The sequence below is a fragment of the Dendrobates tinctorius genome, unplaced genomic scaffold (genome assembly GCF_039654945.1).
Source record: "Dendrobates tinctorius isolate UK_male_01 unplaced genomic scaffold, ASM3965494v1 ptg000093l, whole genome shotgun sequence".
NCBI classification, from domain to species: domain Eukaryota; kingdom Metazoa; phylum Chordata; class Amphibia; order Anura; family Dendrobatidae; genus Dendrobates; species Dendrobates tinctorius.
In genome coordinates, this window is record NW_027361761.1 from 16,694,062 (window position 1) to 16,715,388 (window position 21,327).

Here is a 21,327-nt window from a genome sequence, read left to right on the forward strand (position 1 = left end):
GAAGTCTACAACCGATCTTAAAATTTCTTCAATGCAGCCTCAGCCTGCTCCGTGCTTGTCCCTGGGCTTCAACACAGCCAGTTGTTGCTCGGAAGTGCCGTCTTCACAGAGTAAAACACTAGCTCCTGTGTTTGTGGGGTTCAGTAACGTCAGCTGTTCCCCTGCTGTTTTGATGGCAATCTGTCCTGCTGCCTCCCAATTGACAGCACATCAGGCCTCAGCCTGCTAAGTGCTTGTCCCTGGGCTCCAACATCGCCAGTTGCTGCTCATAACTGACTTTGGCACGGGTACTCCCTCCTGCCCAGCTTGGTTCCAGCCCTGCCTGCTGTTTCTGGGAAGTGTCAATGTCAGTTTGCCACCCCAAGTTGCCATGTCGTGTTGCGGTTGGGTTAGCCAAGGCTAGGGTGCCAGCAGTTTAGGTGCTTCCTATGTGGACTGCGGGTTCTGGTAAGAAAGGCTTGTTCCGTAGTGCCAGTAGGACAAGCAACCCCTGTAGGACTGTGTGATTCGGTAACTGCGGCCAGCTTGCGGCATGCCAACTTTGCTTTTCAGGGGTAACTTCAGCTGCCCCTCCGGGTTCCAGCACCGTCAGCTGGTTCTCGGCAGAGCCTTTGGCCTAGGTGCCTCCATCTCGGTATCCGAGTTCCGGCAACGTCTGCTGGTCCTTGGTAGTGCTTTGTAGCACAGGTACCTCCTGCTTAGTAACCGGGTTCCAGCACCGTCAGCTGGTCCTCGGTTGTGCCATTGGCTCTTATTCCTTCTGCTGCCCCTCCGGGTGCCAGCACTGTCAGCTGGTCCTCGCTATTTCCATTTGCTCTTGCAGCTTATGCTACCCATCCGGGTTCCAGCACTGTCAGCTGGTTCTCGGCAAAGCCTTTGGCCTAGGTGCCTCCATCTCGGTATCCAAGTTCCGGCAACGTCTGCTGGTCCTTGGTAGTGCTTTGTAGCACAGGTACCTCCTGCTTAGTAACCGGGTTCCAGCACCGTCAGCTGGTCCTCGGTTGTGCTCTTATTCCTTCTGCTGCCCCTCCGGGTGCCAGCACTGTCAGCTGGTCCTCGGTATTTCCATTTGCTCTTGCAGCTTATGCTAGCCATCCGGGTTCCAGCACTGTCAGCTGGTTCTCGGCAAAGCCTTTGGCCTAGGTGCCTCCTTCTCGGTATCCGAGTTCCGGCAACGTCTGCTGGTCCTTGGTAGTGCTTTGTAGCACAGGTACCTCCTGCTTAGTAACCGGGTTCCAGCACCGTCAGCTGTTCCTCGGTAGTGCCATTGGCTCTTGTTCCTTCTGCTGCCCCTCCGGGTGCCAGTACCGTCAGCTGGTTCAAGAGGACAAAGAACAGGAAGACAACCACCAAGATGCAGAACAACAAGAGAGAGAAGACAAAGAAGCATAAAAAAACAAAGCAGAAGAACATTAAGCATAAGACTAATACTCTGAGCAAATGATATTATCTTATTTATAAGCAGAAGAAGACTAAGCAGTGTATGGGGGTGAGTCCTTTCCTCCTCGTGGTGCCCCTGGAAAAGGCCTGCTGCTGCAGGCCAAATTGAACGCGGACAAATCCTGTTGTAAATCTTTTGTGACAGGCAGAACGGAAGGTGTAAACTTCTAACTTTTCTAGATAACAACTACAGGAATGCCTGACACAAATAAGAATATGATGAAGAAGAATAGGAAGAAGATGAAGAAGTTGAATATGTAGAATAATAATTGTTGAATAAGAAGAATATGAAGAATGTAAGAAAAGGAAGAAGAAGAAGAATGTAAAAAAAGGAAGTAGAAGAATTTAAAAAAAGGAAGAAGAAGAAGAATGTAAAAAAAGGAATAAGAAGAAGAATGTAAAAAAAGGAAGTAGAAGAATGTAAAAAAAGGAAGAAGAAGAAGAAGGTAAAAAAAGGAAGAAGAATAAGAAATTAGAAGAAAGAAGAAAGAAGAAGAAGACATACATGTCTGGCAAAATATAAATGAGGCTAACATAGTCAATATCTTTGTAACTCCTAACGTCTTTAAAAAAAAAGTTTAATTCCTGCTATTCCATTTGATTGGGCTAAACCTCTATGGCTTTAATGTCTCCTCCACCTCCCACAATACATTCTACATTATTCTTAGTTGTTTTTCTTCATGTAGAATTAACCTATAAGGAAAGAAAGGTTTTTTTTTAATTCCGATATTTTGGCCCCATTGACTTGCATTGGTTCCCGGTATCGGAATCGGCGATACCGATACTTTTTTTTAAGATCGGCCGATCCATTCCGATCCGATATTTTCAAGTATCGGCTGGTATCGCTCAACTCTACTAATGAGCGGTGACAGAACTTATACAGACTTACCCTAACTCTCCTGAATGAAGGTGCTGTGCCGATCACAGTGAATAATCCACAAAGGTGCTGGAAAGGTATGTGACAAGCTGGGAGAATGAGGTGAATGAGCTCGGTTGACTGGAGTGCAAGTATTGACTAGAGCCGGGCAGAGCCAGGACTGCTCCGGCCGGTAGCGTCCTGGATGCACGGCTGAATGGTGGCCAACACTGTCCTGCACTAACAGCGTGTGACGTCACAGGCTAAGGCTACGGAGACTAGCTGGGACCAAAAACCTACGTGTTTAGAAGGCAAACGTGCTTCTTCGGCAGGGTTACCACCCACCCAGTCTAGCTGTCATATATAGTGTGTGTATGGTTAAACACCTGTTTAACTCTTGGATTGAACACTCACCCCCACCCTCCCAGATTAAAACTATATCATATGTTTAAAAAAGAAAAGGACGGCCATAATGTATACTTCACATAAATAGGTTATAATATTGAAAATAATTAGGAGTGTTAAAAACTATAACTTTATTATGCTAATATTAAATTTTTTTAGCATTTTAATATAAATAAAATCAAATACAAATATGAATATAAAGAAAAACTATGCGCATAAAATTAAATATGCTCCATCTACTGTGAATACTCATACAAAAAGCAGATATCCAAAATATGAATGTGGAGGATATAGTAGGGGATGGCAAATACATATACCTTAAAAAATTCTTTAGAAAATATTGATAAAACCACATAGTGTGGATATAGCTAATTAAAATAGTCATAAACAGCCTCTTTGTATGCATTTCACATTATTAATATTGGTTACAGATGTTGCCTTATTGCATACCGAATATTAGTGGCACGCATGGCAGACTTTATGTTGCGCTGCCTTTACTGTGACCCTTGCATTATCCAAATTCTCCGTGACACTCATTATTGGTTGGTGATACTTCTAGACCCACGCTACATGAACTTTCATTCTCATCTTCCAGAGGCAGATAGTTGTACTAAAATGTTGCAGTAATAGAGGGCCATTGTTGCGGAATGATTAAAAAAAATTCCCATCTGAAAACGCTGGTGGCTGAGGTCAACATTCATTGGAAAACCGAGGAGTAGAGGCCAGAGAAACACAACTCCAATTCAGCAGAGGCAGGGGAACACTTGCAAAATTCTGGAAGAGTTTTCTCAGACGCTCCCATCGCCCTGGCCCAAAGGCAAGGCGATACTCTCATAAGGATTGCAAAGTTTGGGAAAATGCTGAGGGAGTACTTTGCTGACCGTACCAATGTCCTATGTGATACCTTTGTGCCTTTTATTTATTAGGTATCAAGGCTGGACACATGGTATGAATTGGCTCTCTATGCCTTGGAGGTCCTGGCCTTCCCCGCCACTAGCGATTTGTCAGAGCGAGTTTTTAGTGCCGCTGGTGGAATTATAGCTGATAAGCTCATTTGCCTGTCTACTGAAAATGAACAAGGGCTGGATTGGGCTAGAATTCTCTACACCACCGAATGATAACAGTAAAACATAATTCCAATGCAGTGTCTTTTTTTGGAAGGTGTATTCCCATGCACCTCCTCAAATCCACACATGGGTATATGCTTCCTGATTTTGGCTATTTGGTGGTATCCTCCTCCTTCTCATCCACCACCACTAGATCACCATGGAGACCGTGGTCCGTGATGCAACAGCCAACTTATTGTGTAAAAGGGAATTTTTGATGCCTTTAAATAAAATGTTGACACACTATGTTGATGTGTACCCACCCGTAGGAAATGTTTGTCAGCCCATACACTTAGTTAATGGGCATTAAAAGTATAGGAGACCCACTCCTTTAAACTGGGAAAACATTTTTAGGAGGACATCCTCCACATTTTTTCCAAGGGGCATTGGAGTGCATGCAAATTTGGGGCAGGCCTTGTATTCACTTCATGACCAAAATTTATGTGAGTAAAAAAATTCATAATAATGAAAATTTTGATTTCATGTGACCATCCAGGACGTTGGTTCAAAGGTTTATTGGGGTGCGTGTAACTTTGGGGCAGGCCAAGCCTTGCATTCAATGCATAAGCGAACAGTGTGGGAGTACCAAATGAATACTGGGAACTTTGGTTTCATGTGGCCATCCAAGAAGTCGGTTCAAAGGCTTATTGGGGTACGTCCTAATTTGGAGCAGGCCTTGCATTCACTTCATGGGCAACCATTATGGGAATACCCAATGAAAAATGGGAACTTTGGTTGCATGTGTCCATCCAGGATATCTGTTCAATGAGTTATTGGGGTACGTCCAAATTTTAGCCAGCTCTGCCACTCACTGCATATGCAATAGCAGTATGAGACCCACTGTGTAATAATGGGAACAACAAAGCCTAGCTGGCTGCTTTCTCTCTAAGAATAGTGAGGTCCAACTGCTGGCCCTATAAAAATACACTTTGTGACTTTCGTAGTCCCTCCTTCATAAATAAAACAGGATGTTTCTGATGATGTGTCACACACCAAATGGCCAAATAAGGTTGTAAAATATTAAAATGATATTTTCTATTGAATGCATTTGTCTTGGTTGAAAGCAATGGCAAAGTTGAAAAACACATCAAAAACGCTACGTTTGAACAGAGCCCAAGTGGTGGAGGAACATTCTTGTTTTGGGCTTTTTATTTTGCCTTACATACAAATCATGACCCTGGAAAGATTGTTCCTTAACATATTTACCAGGAAAATCCATTTTGGGTTTGTTTTTGTACGTTTTATTGTGTGCCTGTAGAAGTGGCGTAACACTCTGACAACATTGTTGACAGCTGTGACCTGGGAGTCAAAAATGCTTCCAGGGCTATTCTCCATGATGTTCCCCTGTCATTTGAACATTGTTTCCATCAATTTCAGACATTTTTAAATCCTAATAGGACTCCTGAGGGGGGTCGAGGCAAAAATGCTCGGTTTTCCCATAGACTTTCATTGGGTGCATTGCTCGGGTCGAGTACACGAGCATTCCAAATTGTTTGACCCGAGCAACGAGCACCCGAGCATTTTAGTGCTCGCTCATCACTAGTTAAAGTTCATTAAGATAAATTCTGAAAGCATATACTGTATAATAAATTTTGCTCTACTATTAGAATATGTCCACCATAAAAAAAGACAAAATATCATTAAGAAATTCACTAAACAGTCATTTCACTTTTCAGCTCTCTAAGAAGTATGGACCCGTGTACACCTTACAATTAGGTGTTGAGAAAGTTGTTGTCATATGTGGGTACGAGGCTGTAAAAGACGCCCTTGTCAATCATGCAGATGAATTTTCAGGAAGACCTAAACCCATAATAGCTGACGAAAAGTTCGAAGGACACGGTAAAAATCATAAAATTACTGTACCACTGATGGATTGAATTTTCTTTTTCAAATTAGTTTCCTTTGTAAATAGATTGTCTGGTCTGGAAATCTTTAACTAAAATTGTGGGTCCTTAAAGTCAACTTGATCTCATGTGGGCACTAGATCTATCCTCAAAGATTAGCTTGTGATTAGCGATGAGCAAATATGTTCAGAAAACTATCACAAAACGTAAATTCGGCACGAATATGCTAAATTCGGATTCGTGATTGGTAACACGAGCATTTTTCTGACAATCGGAAAAAGTTGGCAACATTCGGTAAAAGATAGAATAAATGCCAGTAATTGATGTGCTGCGCTCAGTAAAATCACAGCTAGAGTTGAGCGAAACAGGTCGGTCAGATTCAAAAATCGCCGACTTTCGTCAAAGTCGGGTTTCACCGACCGAAACCCGACCATAGTGTGAGGTCGGCCATGCGGACGTCGACCTGAACGCCAAAGTCGCTTTCCCATAATGCTTGCAGGCGCCATTTCTCAGCCAATGAGCAAGGACGCTCACTTTGGACAACGAAATGACATGGGCAGCGGCCATCACCATCTTAGAGAAGGGCACTGCAGTGATTGGCTTGCTTTATGTGGCGTCACAGTGGCTATAAAAGCCCTTACCACTGACTGCCATTTTACTTCTGCCGAGCTTAGCGTAGGGAGTAGTGTTGAGCATTCCAATACCGCAAGTATCGGGTATCAGCCGATATTCACTGTATCGGAATTCCGATACTGAGTTCCGATACTTTTTTCATATTGAATACCGGAATCAGAAGTTCCCATAATGCTATGAGCCCGCTCGATTTGATTCAGCCAATGGGAATCCTCAGAAGTGTGGGCACATCCTGTTAGGCATGTAGGCATGTTAACTATTGGTATGGCTGTGATTGGCTGCTGAAATGATGTCATGATGCACTATAAAAGCCGGCGCCGCCGCCATTTCTGGTCACTCTGCTGTGAATTCAGTTAGGGACAGGCTGCTGTTGAAGACTGTGAGGGACAGTTAGAAATAGCGATTATCCAAAAAATAGTGTGCTTTACCCAGGCTACATAAACCACCACTGTAGCTTTATTTTGCCTAGCAGCAGTGTTCACAGCTGTCTGCAAGGGCTGTGTGAGTGCAGCTCACGCTGTGTAGTGGGTCCTTCAGCCACGTCTGGTTGTAGGCCGCCCAGCGTGCGTCACTGCTGCCTCATACATATTTTTCTTTTAGTGCTGCTTATTTTTCACAAATTCTATCTAGTGTGCTTCCATCCGTATCCATATATACGTTGGTTGCAAACACTAGTAGTAGACAGTGGAGCCTTTCTGCAGCCTTTCAGTGCTAGTGCCCACTTATCTGCACTGTTCACGGATGTCTGAGAGGTCTCTGACTGTGTATGAGTGCAGCTCACGCTGAGTATTGTGTCCTGCAGCTACGTCTGGATGTAGGCCGCTCAGTGTGCGTCACTGCCTCACACATATTTTTCTTTTATTGCAGCTCATTTTTGATTTTCCTATTAGTGTGCATCCATCCGTCTCCATCTACGGTGGTTGGTTGCAAACACTATATAGGAGTACATAGAGGAGCCTTTTTTCTGGCTTGTGCCCTTCAGCTGCAGCCAGATTAGTATTACCCAATTTTTTTGGAGCCTCATCTTTTGCATTGGAGGTTATCTGCCTGCATTGTAATAGCTCCAAAAAGTTGGTGATACTATCACTTTCAAATCTTTGGTCACATCCTTTTATTTTTTAAAAAAAATAAAATAAATAAATAAAATTCACCAAACACTACATTTGAAAGTTGTGTAGGCCACATTAGCTCCTATTAAAGTGTAGTCCACACAAACACTTCATAAAATTAGTGTTTCTTATACCTGTTACCAGCTGTTCAGGAATAAGCACACTAAGCCCCCCATTTGTACTTTTCTGCCTATCTTTATCAGTCTAGCAAGATGAAGAAGGCAGGGAGTAAGGCACGTGGGTGTGGGCGTGGAGTTTCAGCAGGGAGAGGACATGGGCATTCTGCAGGGAGAGGACGTGGGGATTCTGCAGGGAGAGGACGTGGGGATTCTGTGCCTTCTGCGGACACCAGTGAGTCAGTATCCCCAGTTTTAGAAGACAACAGTCCTTTATGCGCAGCTTTGTAGGACCTCGCCGTACCCCACTGCTGCGGGAGGAACAAATTGAAGCCGTTGTCGGATGGATGGCAGCTAACGCATCGACTTCAATTGCTTCCACATCCTCTCAGGGCCAGGGCACCGAAGAGCAACCTTATGTCTCTTCACCACCTGCCAAAGTGCCCAGGCAGTCAGAGAGCCCTGGACAGGAGCCATCACAGTCTCTACTTCTGTTCTCGGAATCTGTTGGCTTGGAAAGAGGTGGCCAGCCAAGCAGCATTCAAGAATGTGAAGAAGAGGGAGTATGCAGTGATGCGCAAATTCTTTGTCCCTCGGAATCTGAAGTGGCGGGTGGGCCAGTGCCTATGGTCAGCACACCTCAGTACGCATCAGATGATGAGGAGACTCAGGTGCCACTGTCTGGTGCGTACGGTGCTGGCGAGACAACCCAGGAGAAGCAGGTGTTTGAAGAGGGGAGTGTAGATGATGAGGTCCTTGACCCATCATGGTGTGAGGAACAGGAAGGTGGTGGGAGCAGCTCTGAGGAAGAGATTTCCTGACTGGCCAAAACCGGAGGGAGCGGGAGGGGGCAGACTTGGCTGCCTGTAGCCTCCACTTCAGCACCCGTTAGGAGCATTCCTCTTTCAAAAGGCAAAACGGGCGCTCCCAAGACTTGCAGTGCGTGGTCCTTTTTTGACACAGTTGCAGATGACATTTGCTTTGTCAAATGCAAGCTGTGTCATCAGAAAGTCAAAAGAGGGAAAAATGTCAGCAACCTCAATACCACAAGTATGTGGAAACATGTGCGGACCAAACACGAGGTGGAGATACACAGACACGCTGAAGACGTAGGCCAACGTACATCACCACCTACCACATCTTCAGCTCGTGTTGGGGCCTCTTCCTCCAGCTCACACACAGCTGGTTCAGCTTCCTCACAGGATCGCCAAGGAAGAACCTCTGGCACTGTTGTCCGGAGACCCAGTGACATTCCACCCACAGCACCACGTTCCCAGTCATCCTCACACTCCCAGGCCACTCTACAGCCATCGGTAGCACAGGCATGGGATAAAAGGCGGCCATTCTTGGCAAACCATCCCCGAGCACAGGCTCTGAATGCTGGCAGTGCCAAACTACTGGCACTTGAAATGATCTCATTCAGGCTGGTGGAGACTGACATCTTCCGGGACTTCATGGCATTGGCAGTCCCACAATACACCGTGCCGAGCCACTTTTATTTCAGCAGGCGAGCCGTCCCTGCCCTGCAAAAACATGTGGAGGGAAAAATAAAACATGCGCTACTAAATGCCATCAGTAGCAAGGTCCACCTGACCACCGATGCGTGGACCAGTAACCATGGACAGGGACGATACCTTTCCCTCACTTCCCATTGGGTCAATGTTCTGGAGCTGGGTACAGATCTGGAGAGTGGCGCTGTACGTGTTCTGCCTCTATGAAGGACATCCGCTTCGTTTTGTGTGCCTTCGATGATTCCACACGGATGGCGAGTGCAGATGATGCACTAGTCAGCATGACTGTCCCCCTTATCTGCCTGCTTCAAAAAACACTGCAAGCACTAAGGGAGGAGGTTTTGGTAGAGGTGGAGGAAGAGGAGTCCCAAATGCCATCTGCTTCTGGACAGTCTGCACTACGTGGTTCCTCACAAAGGCCTAGGCAGGGGACACTTTGTGAGGAGGAGTCAATGGAGGAGGAAGACATCTCTCCAGAGGAGGGAGGTACACAATGCTCTAGTCAGTATGTACAGCGAGGGTGGAATGATGCAGAGCACGCAGAGATGACGCCTCAAGCAGAGGACAGCGGTTCTTTGGCAGTTGGGAGTCTGCAGCACATGGTTGATTTCATGCTGCAGTGCCTGCTAAATGACCGCCGCATCGTCCACATTCTCAACATGGCTGATTATTGGGTGTACACCCTCCTAGATCCTCGCTACCGGGACAACGTACAAAGCATCATACCACCGTTGAACCGGGAGCGTAAACTGCGGGAGTACCAAGACAAACTGGTGCAGTCCATCATGTTTTCCATTCCACCCGACAGCAGTGGTGCTAGTGCTTTACAAAGCAGCTCTGTGCATCGAGGCAGTGGAGGAAATTTGGCACAAAGAGGGAGCAGAGGCAGCGCCTCAGCACAAGGTAAGACGACTATGGCCCAAATGTGGCAAAGTTTTGTGTGTCCGCCATAATTGTCTACACCATCACAGAGGGCTCCAGTCAGCAGGAGGCAACGTTTCCGTCAGATGGTGACAGACTACATGTCTTGCCCTGTCAGTGTACTCCCAGATGGCTCTTCCCCCTTCAAGTTTTGGGTCTCTAAGCTGGATACATGGCCAGAGCTTAGCCAGTATGCATTGGAGGTGCTGGCTTGCCTTGCTGCCAGTGTATTATAGGAACGCGTCTTTAGTGCCGCAGGTGGTGTACTAACAGACCGTCGCATGCAACTATCTTCCGATAACGTTGACCGGCTTACTTTTCTTAAAATGAACAAGGCCTGTATCTCTCCAGAATTTGCCAGTCCTCTTCCTGAATAAATAATTGGTTGGCAACAGTTTCCAGGTCTCCAGTTGTGTTCATATTTCAACCACCTGAACTATAATCCCTGGGCTTCAACAAAGCCAGTTGTCGCTCAAAAGTATTGTCTGCACAGAGAATAACACAAGCTCCTGTGTTAGTGGGGTTCAGTAACGCCAGCTGCTCCCCTGCTGTGTGGACGGCAAAAGTAGTAGTGGGAATGTGGACAGAGCAGGAGACATTGCCGGACTAACATCAGGGACGTGACGTGACAGAGCCCCTGTAACCCAGGAACACGTGTGGATAGTGCAGATGCCACTTGAGAGCAGCAACTGGAGGTGTTGGAGGCCAGGGGAAATACTAGAGACAGTAGAGCCAGAGGCCTAAGTGGAGCACGGTTACAATCAGTAGTAGTGTACAACCGATATAAAACTTGCTTCAAGTAGGCCTCAGCCTGCTCCTTGATTGATCCTGGGCTTCAACACAGCCAGTTGTTGCTTGGAAGTGCCGTCTGCACAGAGAAAAACACATACTCCAGTGTTAGTGGGGTTCGGTAACGCCAGCTGTTCCCCTGCTCTGTGGACGACAAAATCTCCTGCTGCCTCAAAAAACACACTACAGATCTTATTTATTTCTCGCTCCAAGTTGACCTCAGCCTGCTGCATGATTGACCCTGGGCTCCAACATCGCCAGTTGCTGCTCAGAAGTGTCTTTGGCACGGGTACTCCCTCCTGCCCAGCCTGGTTCCAGCACGCCTGCTGTTTCCGGGTTGTGTCAACGTCAATTTGCCACCAAAATCGTGTTGTCGTGTTGTCGTGTTGTGGTCGGGTTAGCCGAGTCTATGGTGCCTGCAGTTTTGGTGCTTCCTATGTGGGCTGCAGGTTCTGGTAATAAAGGCTGGTTCCGTAGTGCCAATAGGACAAGCACCCCCTGTTGGACTGTGGGTTTCGGTATCTGCGTCCTGCTCGCGGCCTTGCAACTTTGTTGATTATGGGTAGCTTCTGCTACCCATCTAGGTTCCAGCACCGTCAGCTGGTTCTCGGCAGTGCCTTTGGCCTAGGTGCCTCCTTCTCGGTATCCGAGTTCCAGCAATGTCTGCTGGTCATTGGTAGTGTTTTGTAGCACAGGTACCTCCTGCTTAGTAACCATGTTCCAGCACCGTCAGCTCTTCCACGGTTGTGCCATTGGCTCTTGTTCCTTCTGCTGCCCCTCCGGGTTCCAGCACCGTCATCTGGTTCTCGGAAGAGCCTTTGGCCTAGGTGCCTCCTTCTCGGTATCAGAGTTCCAGCAACGCCTGCTGGTCCTTGGTTGTTCTTTGTAGCACAGGTACCTCCTGCTTAGTAACCGTGTTCCAGCACCGTCAGCTGGTCCACGGTTGTGCCATTAGCTCTCGTTCCTTCTGCTACGCATGCGGGTTCCAGCACCGTCAGCTGGTTCTCGGAAGTGTCTTTGGCACGGGCACTCCCTCCTGCCCAGCCTGGTTCCAGCACGCCTGCTGTTTCCGGGTAGTGTCAATGTCACTTTGCCACCAATACTTTGTCCTGTCGTGTTGCGGTTGGGTTAGCCGAGTCTATGGTGCCTGCAGTTTTGGTGCTTCCTATGTGGGCTGCGGGTTCTGGTAATAAAGGCTGGTTCCGTAGTGCCAATAGGACAAGCACCCCCTGTTGGACTGTGGGTTTCGGTAACTGCGTCCTGCTCGTGGCCTTGCAACTTTGTTGATTATGGGTAGCTTCTGCTACCCCTCCGGGTTCCAGCACCGTCAGCTGGTTCTCGGCAGAGCCTTTGGCCTAGGTGCCTCCTTCTCGGTATCCAAGTTCCAGCAACGTCTGCTGGTCCTTGGTAGTGCTTTGTAGCACAGGTACCTCCTGCTTAGTAACCGTGTTCCAGCACCGTCAGCTGGTCCACGGTTGTGCCATTGGCTCTTGTTCCTTCTGCTGCCCCTCCGGGTTCCAGCACTGTCAGCTGGTTCTCGGCAGAACCTTTGGCCTAGGTGCCTCCTTCTTGGTAACCGAGTTCCAGCAATGTCTGCTGGTCCTTGGTTGTGCTTTGTAGCACAGGTACCTCCTGCTTAGTAACCGTGTTCCAGCACCGTCAGCTGGTCCACGGTTGTGCCATTGGCTCTGTTCCTTCTGCTACCCATCCGGGTTCCAGCACCGTCAGCTGGTTCTCGGAAGTGTCTTTGGCATGGGCATTCCCTCCTGCCCAGCCTGGTTCCAGCACGCCTGCTGTTTCCGGGTAGTGTCAACGTCACTTTGCCACCAATACATTGTCCTTTCGTGTTGCGGTCGGGTTAGCCGAGTCTATGGTGCCTGCAGTTTTGGTGCTTTCTATGTGGGCTGCGTGTTCTAGTAATAAAGGCTGGTTCCGTAATGCCAATAGGACAAGCACCCCCTGTTGGACTGTGGGTTTCGGTAACTGCGTCCTGCTCGTGGCCTTGCAACTTTGTTGATTATGGGTAGCTTTTGCTACCCATCTGGGTTCCAGCATCATCAGCTGGTTCTCGGCAGAGCCTTTGGCCTAGGTGCTTCCTTCTCGGTGTCTGAGTTCCAGCAACTTCCGCTGATCCTTGGTAGTGCTTTGTAGCACAGGTACCTCCTGCTTAGTAACCGTGTTCCAGCACCGTCAGCTGGTCCACGGTTGTGCCATTGGCTCTTGTTCCTTCTGCTGCCCCTCCGGGTTCCAGCACCGTCAGCTGGTTCTCGGCAGAGCCTTTGGCCTAGGTGCCTCCTTCTCGGTATCCGAGTTCCAGCAACGTCTGCTGGTCCTTGGTAGTGCTTTGTAACACAGTTACCTCCTGCTTAGTAACCGTGTTCCAGCACCGTCAGCTGGTCCACGGTTGTGCCATTGGCTCTTGTTCCTTCTGCTGCTCCTCCGGGTTCCAGCACTGTCAGCTTGTCCTCGCTTGTTTCATTTGCTCTTGCAGCTTCTGCTACCCATCCGGGTTCCAGCACCGTCAGCTGGTTCTCAACAGTGCCTTTGGCCTAGTGCCTCCTTCTCAGTATCCGAGTTCCAGCAACGTCTGCTGGTCCTTGGTAGTGCTTTGCTGCACAGGTACCTGCTGCTTAGAAACCATATTCCAGCACCGTCAGCTGGTCCACGGTTGTGCCATTGGCTCTTGTTCCTTCTGCTGCCCCTCCGGGTTCCAGCACCGTCAGCTGGTCCTCGCTAGTTCCCTTTGCTATTGTTCCTTCTGCTACCCATCCGGGTTCCAGTACCGTCAGCTGGTTCTCGGCAGTTCCTCAGCCTTCTTGTACCTTCTGCTACTTTTCCTAGTTCAAGCTTGTGGAAAAGGTTTTTGATTCTCACTATGGATCTCCATGACAATGACCCTGAAGACGACGACCCTGAAGACCACACCGAAGAATACCAAAAAGATGACCTTGAAGAAGTAGACCAAGAGGACAAAGAACATGAAGACAACCACCAAGATGCAGAACAGCAAGAGACAGAAGACCAAGAAGCATAAAAACCAAAAGCAGAAGAACATTAAGTATAATACTAAAAATCAGAGCAAATGATATTGTCTAAATTATAAGCAGAATAAGACTAAGCAGTGTATGTGGGTGAGTCCTTTCCTCCTCGTGGTGCCCCTGAAAAATGCCTGCTGCTGCAGGCCAAACTGAACACGGACAAATCCTGTTGTAAATCTTTTGTGACAGTCAGAACGGAAGGTGTAATCTTCAAACTTTTATAGATAACAACTACAGGAATGCCTGTCACAAATGAGAATATGATGAAGAAGAAGAATAGGAAGAAGATGAAGAAGTAGAATATGAAGTATAGTAATAGTTGAATAAGAAGAATATGAAGAATGTAAAAAAAAGAATAATAGGAAGAAGGAGAAGAAGAAGAAGAAGAAGAAGAAGAAGAAGAAGAAGAAGAAGAAGAAGAAGAAGAAGAAGAAGAAGAAGAAGAAGAAGAAGAAGAAGAAGAAGGTAAAGAAGAAGTTGAAGAAAAAGATGCTGCTGAGGATGATGGAGAAAGTGTGGGAGAAGTAAAAAGAAGGTGAAGAGCATGGAAGTAGTGAAACATATATATCTGACAAAATATTAAAGAGGTTAACATAGTCAATATCTTTGTAACTATGAACGTCTTTAAAAAAAAAAAAAAATACTGCTGTTCCATTTGATTGGGCTAAACCTCTATGGCTTTAATGTCTCCTACACCTCCCACAATACATTCTACATTATTATTAGTTGTTTTTCTTCATGTAGAATTAACCTACAGGGAAAGAAAGGTTTTTTTCAATTCCGATATTTCTGTTCCATTGACTTGAATGGGACTTCTGGGATCGGAATCAGCGATACCCGATATTTTTTTAAATTGGCCGATCCAATCTGATCCGATATTTTTCAATATCAGGTGGTATCGCTCAACACTAGTAGGGAGAGGTTTGTGCTGCTGTTTCTCAGTAGGGAGAGAGGTAGGCAGGAAAGAAAAGTGAATCTGTGCTTGTGCTGGTAGCAATTATTATTATTATTATGCATTTATATAGCGCCATTTATTCCATGGCGCTTTACATGTGAAAAGGGGAAATATAGACGAGTTTAGTAAACATGTGTAGGACAAGGGACACACAAGTACAGAAGGAGAGGGGACCCTGCCCGCGAGGGCTCACAGTCTACAGGGATGGGTGAGGATACAGTAGGAGAGGGTAGAGCAGGTCATGCTGTGGTTCAGTAGACCGAGGATCATTGCAGGCTGTAGGCTTGTCGGAACAGGTGGGTCTTCAGCAATTGTGATGTTCAGTTAGTGTGCAGTGACAGGGGAGGATTTTTTTTGTGTGCAGCAGGCTGCCTGATAGCTGCATTGCTGTGCGTACACTAGCGTGCAGACTGCTTTTTACACAGCACTAATACCTTTATTCTTTTTTTCTCCACAGTTACCGACCGTTCATTTTTTCCCACACCGTATAGAGCTGTATGCTCCTCACACACTACCATGCACCAGCTGGTATCACAGACAAAGAAATGCTGACTATCAGTGTGTGACTCCGGAAATAAATACGGAGATTTAAATTTTCCCCTACACCATATACAGCTGTAAGCGTCTGATACAGTACTGTATAACTGCTGTTTGGATTGCGGTGAAATCCATACTGGAGGAGCATCTGTGTGTGACTCCGGAAATAAATACGGAGATTTAAATTTTCCCCTACACCGTATACAGCTGTAAGCTTCTGATACAGTACCGTATATCTGCTGTTTGGATTACGGTCAAATACATACTGGGAGAGCGTCTGTGTGTGACTACAGAAATAAATACAGAGATTTAAATTCTCCCCTACACCGTATACAGCTGTTGGTTTCTGCTACAGTACCGTATATCTGCTGTTTGGATTACAGTCAAATAAATACTGGGAGAGCGTCTGTGTGTGACTAAGGATATATATATATACGGACATTTACATTTTCCCCTACACCGTATACAGATGTAAGCTTCTGATACAGTACCGTTTATCTGCTGTTTGGATAACGGTCAAATACATACTGGGAGAGCGTCTGTGTGTGACTACGGAAATAAATACTGAGATTTAAATTTTCCCCTACACCGTATACAGCTGTTCATTTCTGATACATTACCGTATATCTGCTGTTTGGATTGCGGTCAAATACATTCTGGGAGAGCGTCTGTGTGTGACTACGGAAATAAATGCAGAGATTTTAATTTTCCCCTACACCGTATACAGTTGTTCATTTCTGATACAGTACCGTACATCTGCTGTTTGGATTATGGTGAAATCCATACTGGGAGAGCATCTGTGTGCGACTTCGGAAATAAATACGGAGATTTAAATTTTCCCCAAAACCGTATACAGCTATAAGCTTCTAATACAGTACCGTATATCTGCTGTTTGGATTACGGTCAAATACATACTGGGAGAGCGTCTGCGTGTGACTCCGGAAATAAATACCGAGATTTAAATTTTCCCCTACACCGTATATAGTTGTTCATTTCTGATACAGTACCATATATCTGCTGTTTGGATTATGGTGAAATCCATACTAGGAGAGCGTCTGTGTGTGACACAGGAAATAAATACTGAGATTTAAATTTTCCCTACACCGTATACAGCTGTTGGTTTCTGATACAGTACCGAATATCTGCTGTTTGGATTACAGTCAAATACATACTGGGAGAGCGTCTGTGTGTGACTAAGGAAATATATACAAACATTTACATTTTCCCCTACACCATATACATCTGTCCGTTTCTGATACAGTACCATATATCTGCTGTTTGGATTACGGTCTAAAACATACTGGGAGAGCATCTGTATGTGACTATAGAAATAAATACCGAGATTTAAATTCTCCCCTACACCGTATACAGCTGTCCGTTTCTCATACAGTACCGTTTATCTGCTGTTTGGAACACGGTCAAATAAATACTGTGAAAGCATCTGTGTGTGACTACAGAAATAAATGCCAAAATTTAAATTTTCCCCTACACCGTATACAGCTGTTCGTTTCTGATACAGTACCGTATATCTGCTGTTTGGATTACGGTCAAATACATACTGGGAGAGCATCTGTGTGTGACTAAGGAAATATATACAGAGATTTAAATATTTCCCTACTCTGTATACAGCTGTACGCTCCTCATACAGTACCATATATTTTTGGTACATTTTCCCAAACATGAGGAAGTATGGTGGAAGAGGCTGCGGATGTGGGCGTGGGGGGCAGCTGGTACTGATGGTGGAGGTTGTGCATCTGCTGGCTATGCCAAAAGCACAATAGCAGCTAAGGCAGGAGTTGTTGATCCTGCATCATCGTCTGGCTCAAAAAAGCCTGGAAGGTTCACTTTTCTGGGAGTAGGTAAACCGATTTTAAAGCCAGAGCATCTGGAACAGGTTTTGGCTTACATTGCCGAAACAGCCTCCAGCTCTATCATCTCCTCTTCTGAAGTTTCAAAAACTGCAAGCACTGAGTCATCAGTGCAGGCGTCTGGTCAGGAACAATACCTTTCCTTGTGTCCTTCACCCCCACCAAAAGTGAAGGTTGCGGCAGGCCACACTTCAGATTACTCCATGGAGCTCTTTTCACATACCATGCCTGGATTACCAAGTCAGATCCTGGATTCCCCAGTCCAAGATGAATCTCACATGGAGTGCACTGATGCATAGCCACTGCTAGATGATTCTGCTGGTACATTGACCTAGCGCACTACATTGCCCTCGCAGTCTACTGAACCAGAATCTGTCCCTGATGAAACTCAGGTGCCCCTTCCCGCATACTATACCAACTTACACGGTGACACAGAGTAAGGTGCAGCTGAAATTGAAGAGGAGGTGATGAATGACCCAGTTGTTGACCTGGATTGGCATCCATTGGGGGAAGAGGGTGCCGGTGGCAATAGCTCAGAAGAGGAGAAGGATCCGCAGCAGGCATCGACATCGCAGCAGCGGTTATCTGGCAGGCCCGTAGCTGTCCAAAAATGTGGTAAAAAAACAAAAAGAGTTGCAGGACAGCTTGCCCAGACAGTCAAATTAGCACGGCGTGCAAGCCCTGAAAATTTATACCATAGTAGGAAGAGTGCAGTGTGGCACTTTTTTTACCAAAATCCTATTGATGAGGCAAAGGTTATCTGTAAGAAGTGCGGAAGGACCTTTAGCCGAGGGAAAAATCTCCGAAATTTAAATACCAAAATACCAGTTGCATGCTTAGACATTTAATCACCATGCAATTGCAAGTGTGGACGGACTACAAAACCACAGGTAGCACATGTGCACCTGCTCCGACTGAAGGTAGCCAGCAATGCTCCATCGCTTCTCCCACTGTAAGCCGACCGGTAAGCACACCACCAGCAATAAATGTTGAGGTGTCGTGCAAGGCCAAAGCAGTCAGGGAATCACAATGTTTTTGCAATGAAAGACTGAATCTAGGCCATCACCACCAGCACCACCATCATCACCATCACCAAACCCCTCTCAGTCCATCAGGTTCACCACTAGTTCCCCCATATGCAGCTCTCGAGTCCAGCTCACCCTACCAGACACTCTGAGTAGGACAAGAAAGTACTCATCCTCTCATCCGTGTACACTGGCTTTGAATGCCTACATTGCCAAACTGATCTCATTAGAGATGATGCCCTCCATTTGGTTGAAAGCGCAACGTTCCGAGATCTCATGGCCTACGCTGTCCCACGCTATGACCTACCCAGTCGGCACTTCTTTTCTAAAAAAACCATCCCTGCCCTCCACCTGCTTGTGAAAGACCGCATTGTACATGCACTCAAACAATCAGTGAGTGGAAAGGTGCACCTCACAACAGGTGCATGGGCCAGTAGGCATGGCCAGGGCCATTATGTGTCCATCACTGCGCACTGGGTTAATGTGGTGGATGCAGGGTCCACAGGGGACAGCTGTGGTGGAACAGTGCTGCCTAGCCCACGGTATAAGAAACAGTTAGCTGTAGGTGTTCGACCCTCCACCTCCTCCTCCAGAAGTGAAAGCTCATCGACAGAGCGCAATCGCACAAGCACTCCATCTGCAGCTGCCAGTGTTGCACACGAGGTATCCCACTATCGAACAGCTAGTGGTAAGCGTCAGCAGACTGTTTTAAGGATGATGTCTTTTGGGCGACAACAGACACACCGCGTAGGTACTGGCCGACTACTTGCAGCGAGAAACTGAGTCATGCCTGGGCAGTCTACATCTTGAGCCAGGCAAGGTAGTCAGTGATAACGGTCGTAATTTTGTGGCGGACATAGCCCTTTCAAAACTCAGACACATACCTTGCCTGGCTCACACCTTGAACCTGGTGGTGCAGTTCTTCCTAAATAATTATCTTGAGTTAACAGCCCTGCTCCATAAGGCGCGAAGACTGTGCTCGCACATCTGTCGCTCGCCCGTAGACTTCAGTCGTATGCAGAGGCTGTAGCGATCGCTCAACCTCCCCAAGCGCCGCCTAATCATAGACGTTGCAACAAGGTGGAACTCCACAATGCACATGGTTGAGAGTCAGTGCGAACAGAGGCAGGCTGTAATACATTTGTGGGAGGATACATGGGCAGGCAGTATGAGGGAAGACATGGAGTTGTCGGGTGTGCAGTGGTCAAAGCTGAAAGACCTCTGTAAAGTCCTTCAGTGTTTTGAGGAATGCATATGGCTGGAAAGCGCAGATGACGCCATCATAAGCATGAGCATCCCACTTATGCGTCAGCTCATGCAAACTCTGATGCACATTAAGGTTCAGGCGTCTGCAGCGGAGGAGGAAGAGGAGGAGGAGGGAAGCCTTGATGAAAGTCAGCCATTGTCTGCTCAGGGAACTGTCCTGGATGAGGTGGAGGAAGAAGAGGAGGTGGAGGAGGATGAGGGGGATGATTATTTTGGGGAGGAGGATGCTTCTCGGGGGGCAGGAGAAAATGTTGGCTTGCCAAGGTCAGGTACAGGGTTTGTGCGTGACTGGAGGGATGTTGATTTGGCAGAAAGTGCTCCTCCACCCACCACTGTCAGTACATCATTGACACCTGGAACATTGGCCCACATGTGTGATTTTCTCTTGTGGATCCTAAAAAGGGACCCCCGCCTTGTCAGAATTATGAAGGATGACGACTACTGGTTGGCCAGCATCCTTGATCCCCGATATAAAGGCAAATTACAGAACATCATGCCACAGGAGAACCTAAAGCTAATATTGGCTAACAAACAAGCAACTCTGGTAAACTGTTTGTTAGAGGCATTCCCAGCACACAGCAGCGGTGCAGGTTCTACCACGAGCCATACTGGGCCAAATGGAAGAGGTGTTTGTGGTGCACACAGCCAAACTGGCGTTAGAGACAGGGGTTTCATGACCATGTTGTGGACTGATCTCTCAAGGACCGTTCACACGACTGGTAATAATGCATCGATTGCAAGTGACAGGAGACAGCAGTTATCAACTATGGTATAAAATTACCTCTCCTCCCCTATCGATGTTCTCCCTCACAGTTCATTCTCCTTTGACTACTGGGCCTGTAAACTGGACACCTGGCTTGAATTGGCATAATATGCCTTACAGGAGCTTGCTTGCCCTGCTGGTAGTGTGCTATTAGAATGAGTCTTCAGTGCTGCTGGATCAATCCTGGCAGAAAGAAGGACCCGGCTGTTGATCCAAACTGTTGATGATCTCACCTTCATTAAAATGAACCATGCATGGGTTTCAAATGATTTTGTCCCACCTTTCCCTGATGACACATAGGTTGCCACAAAATGGCTCGCTTTGTCTTCCTCTTCCTCCGACTTCTCTAATTCCTCCATTTGCAGCTGCTGAACGTCCAGCCTACACCTTAGCATATGCCAGTTTTTCCACCTTCCTAACTGGGCTGCCCCCCCCAGGGCCGGCGTCAGCACCTGGCGCACTCGGGCAAGTGCCGGTACCCTAAGCAGGTAGGGGTGCCCACTCGTGGGCGACGGCCCTGGCACAGGGCCCCTCACAGCAGGCCAGTGTCTCTGACAGTGGGGGGGCCCACTTGCCATTACAGACACCGTCATACTATTAGGGGCCCTGTGCCAGTGCCGTCACCCACAAGTGGGCCTCCCCTGCTTGCTCTGGGCACCAGCACTTGCAATACTTACCTCTCCCTGCTCCACCGCTGTGAACTCTTCCGCGTTTCCTGACAGTGACATTCAGGTCAGAGAGCATGATGACGTCACGTCTTTACACCCTCTGCCTGAACAGTCCAAGTGCACAGAGCTGGAAGATGGTGATGCTGAGGACTCTAGAGTAGAGAAATGCCCATCGAGGAGAGGTGTTTCATTTTTTTAATGTTTGGAGCAATATATGGGAAGCATTATACACTGGAGAATTATATATGGTGCCCGTCATACACTTGAGCATCATAGATAGGGCCCATTATACACTGGAGCATCATATGGGGCCCATTACATATGGAGCATTATATCGGCCCATCATACACTGAAGCATCATCCATGGGGCCCATCATACACTGGAGCATCATATACAGAGCCCATTATACACTTGAGCATTATAAATGGGGCCCATTATATATGGAGCATTATACACTGTTTGCATAATTATTATTA

The 21,327-nt window shown here is 47.0% G+C and overlaps 1 protein-coding gene across 4 annotated transcripts in view; it reads left to right on the plus strand.

Annotated features, from left to right (window-relative positions):
* LOC141098583 (cytochrome P450 2K1-like) overlaps window positions 1-21,327 on the plus strand; it is a 243,856-nt gene that overhangs the window by 100,004 nt on the left and 122,525 nt on the right. For all 4 annotated transcript variants that reach the window (XM_073586490.1, XM_073586489.1, XM_073586493.1 and 1 more), the window contains exon 3: window positions 5,484-5,646. In XM_073586490.1, the coding sequence (XP_073442591.1) occupies window positions 5,484-5,646 (163 nt within the window). The remainder of the gene's footprint in view (window positions 1-5,483; window positions 5,647-21,327) is intronic.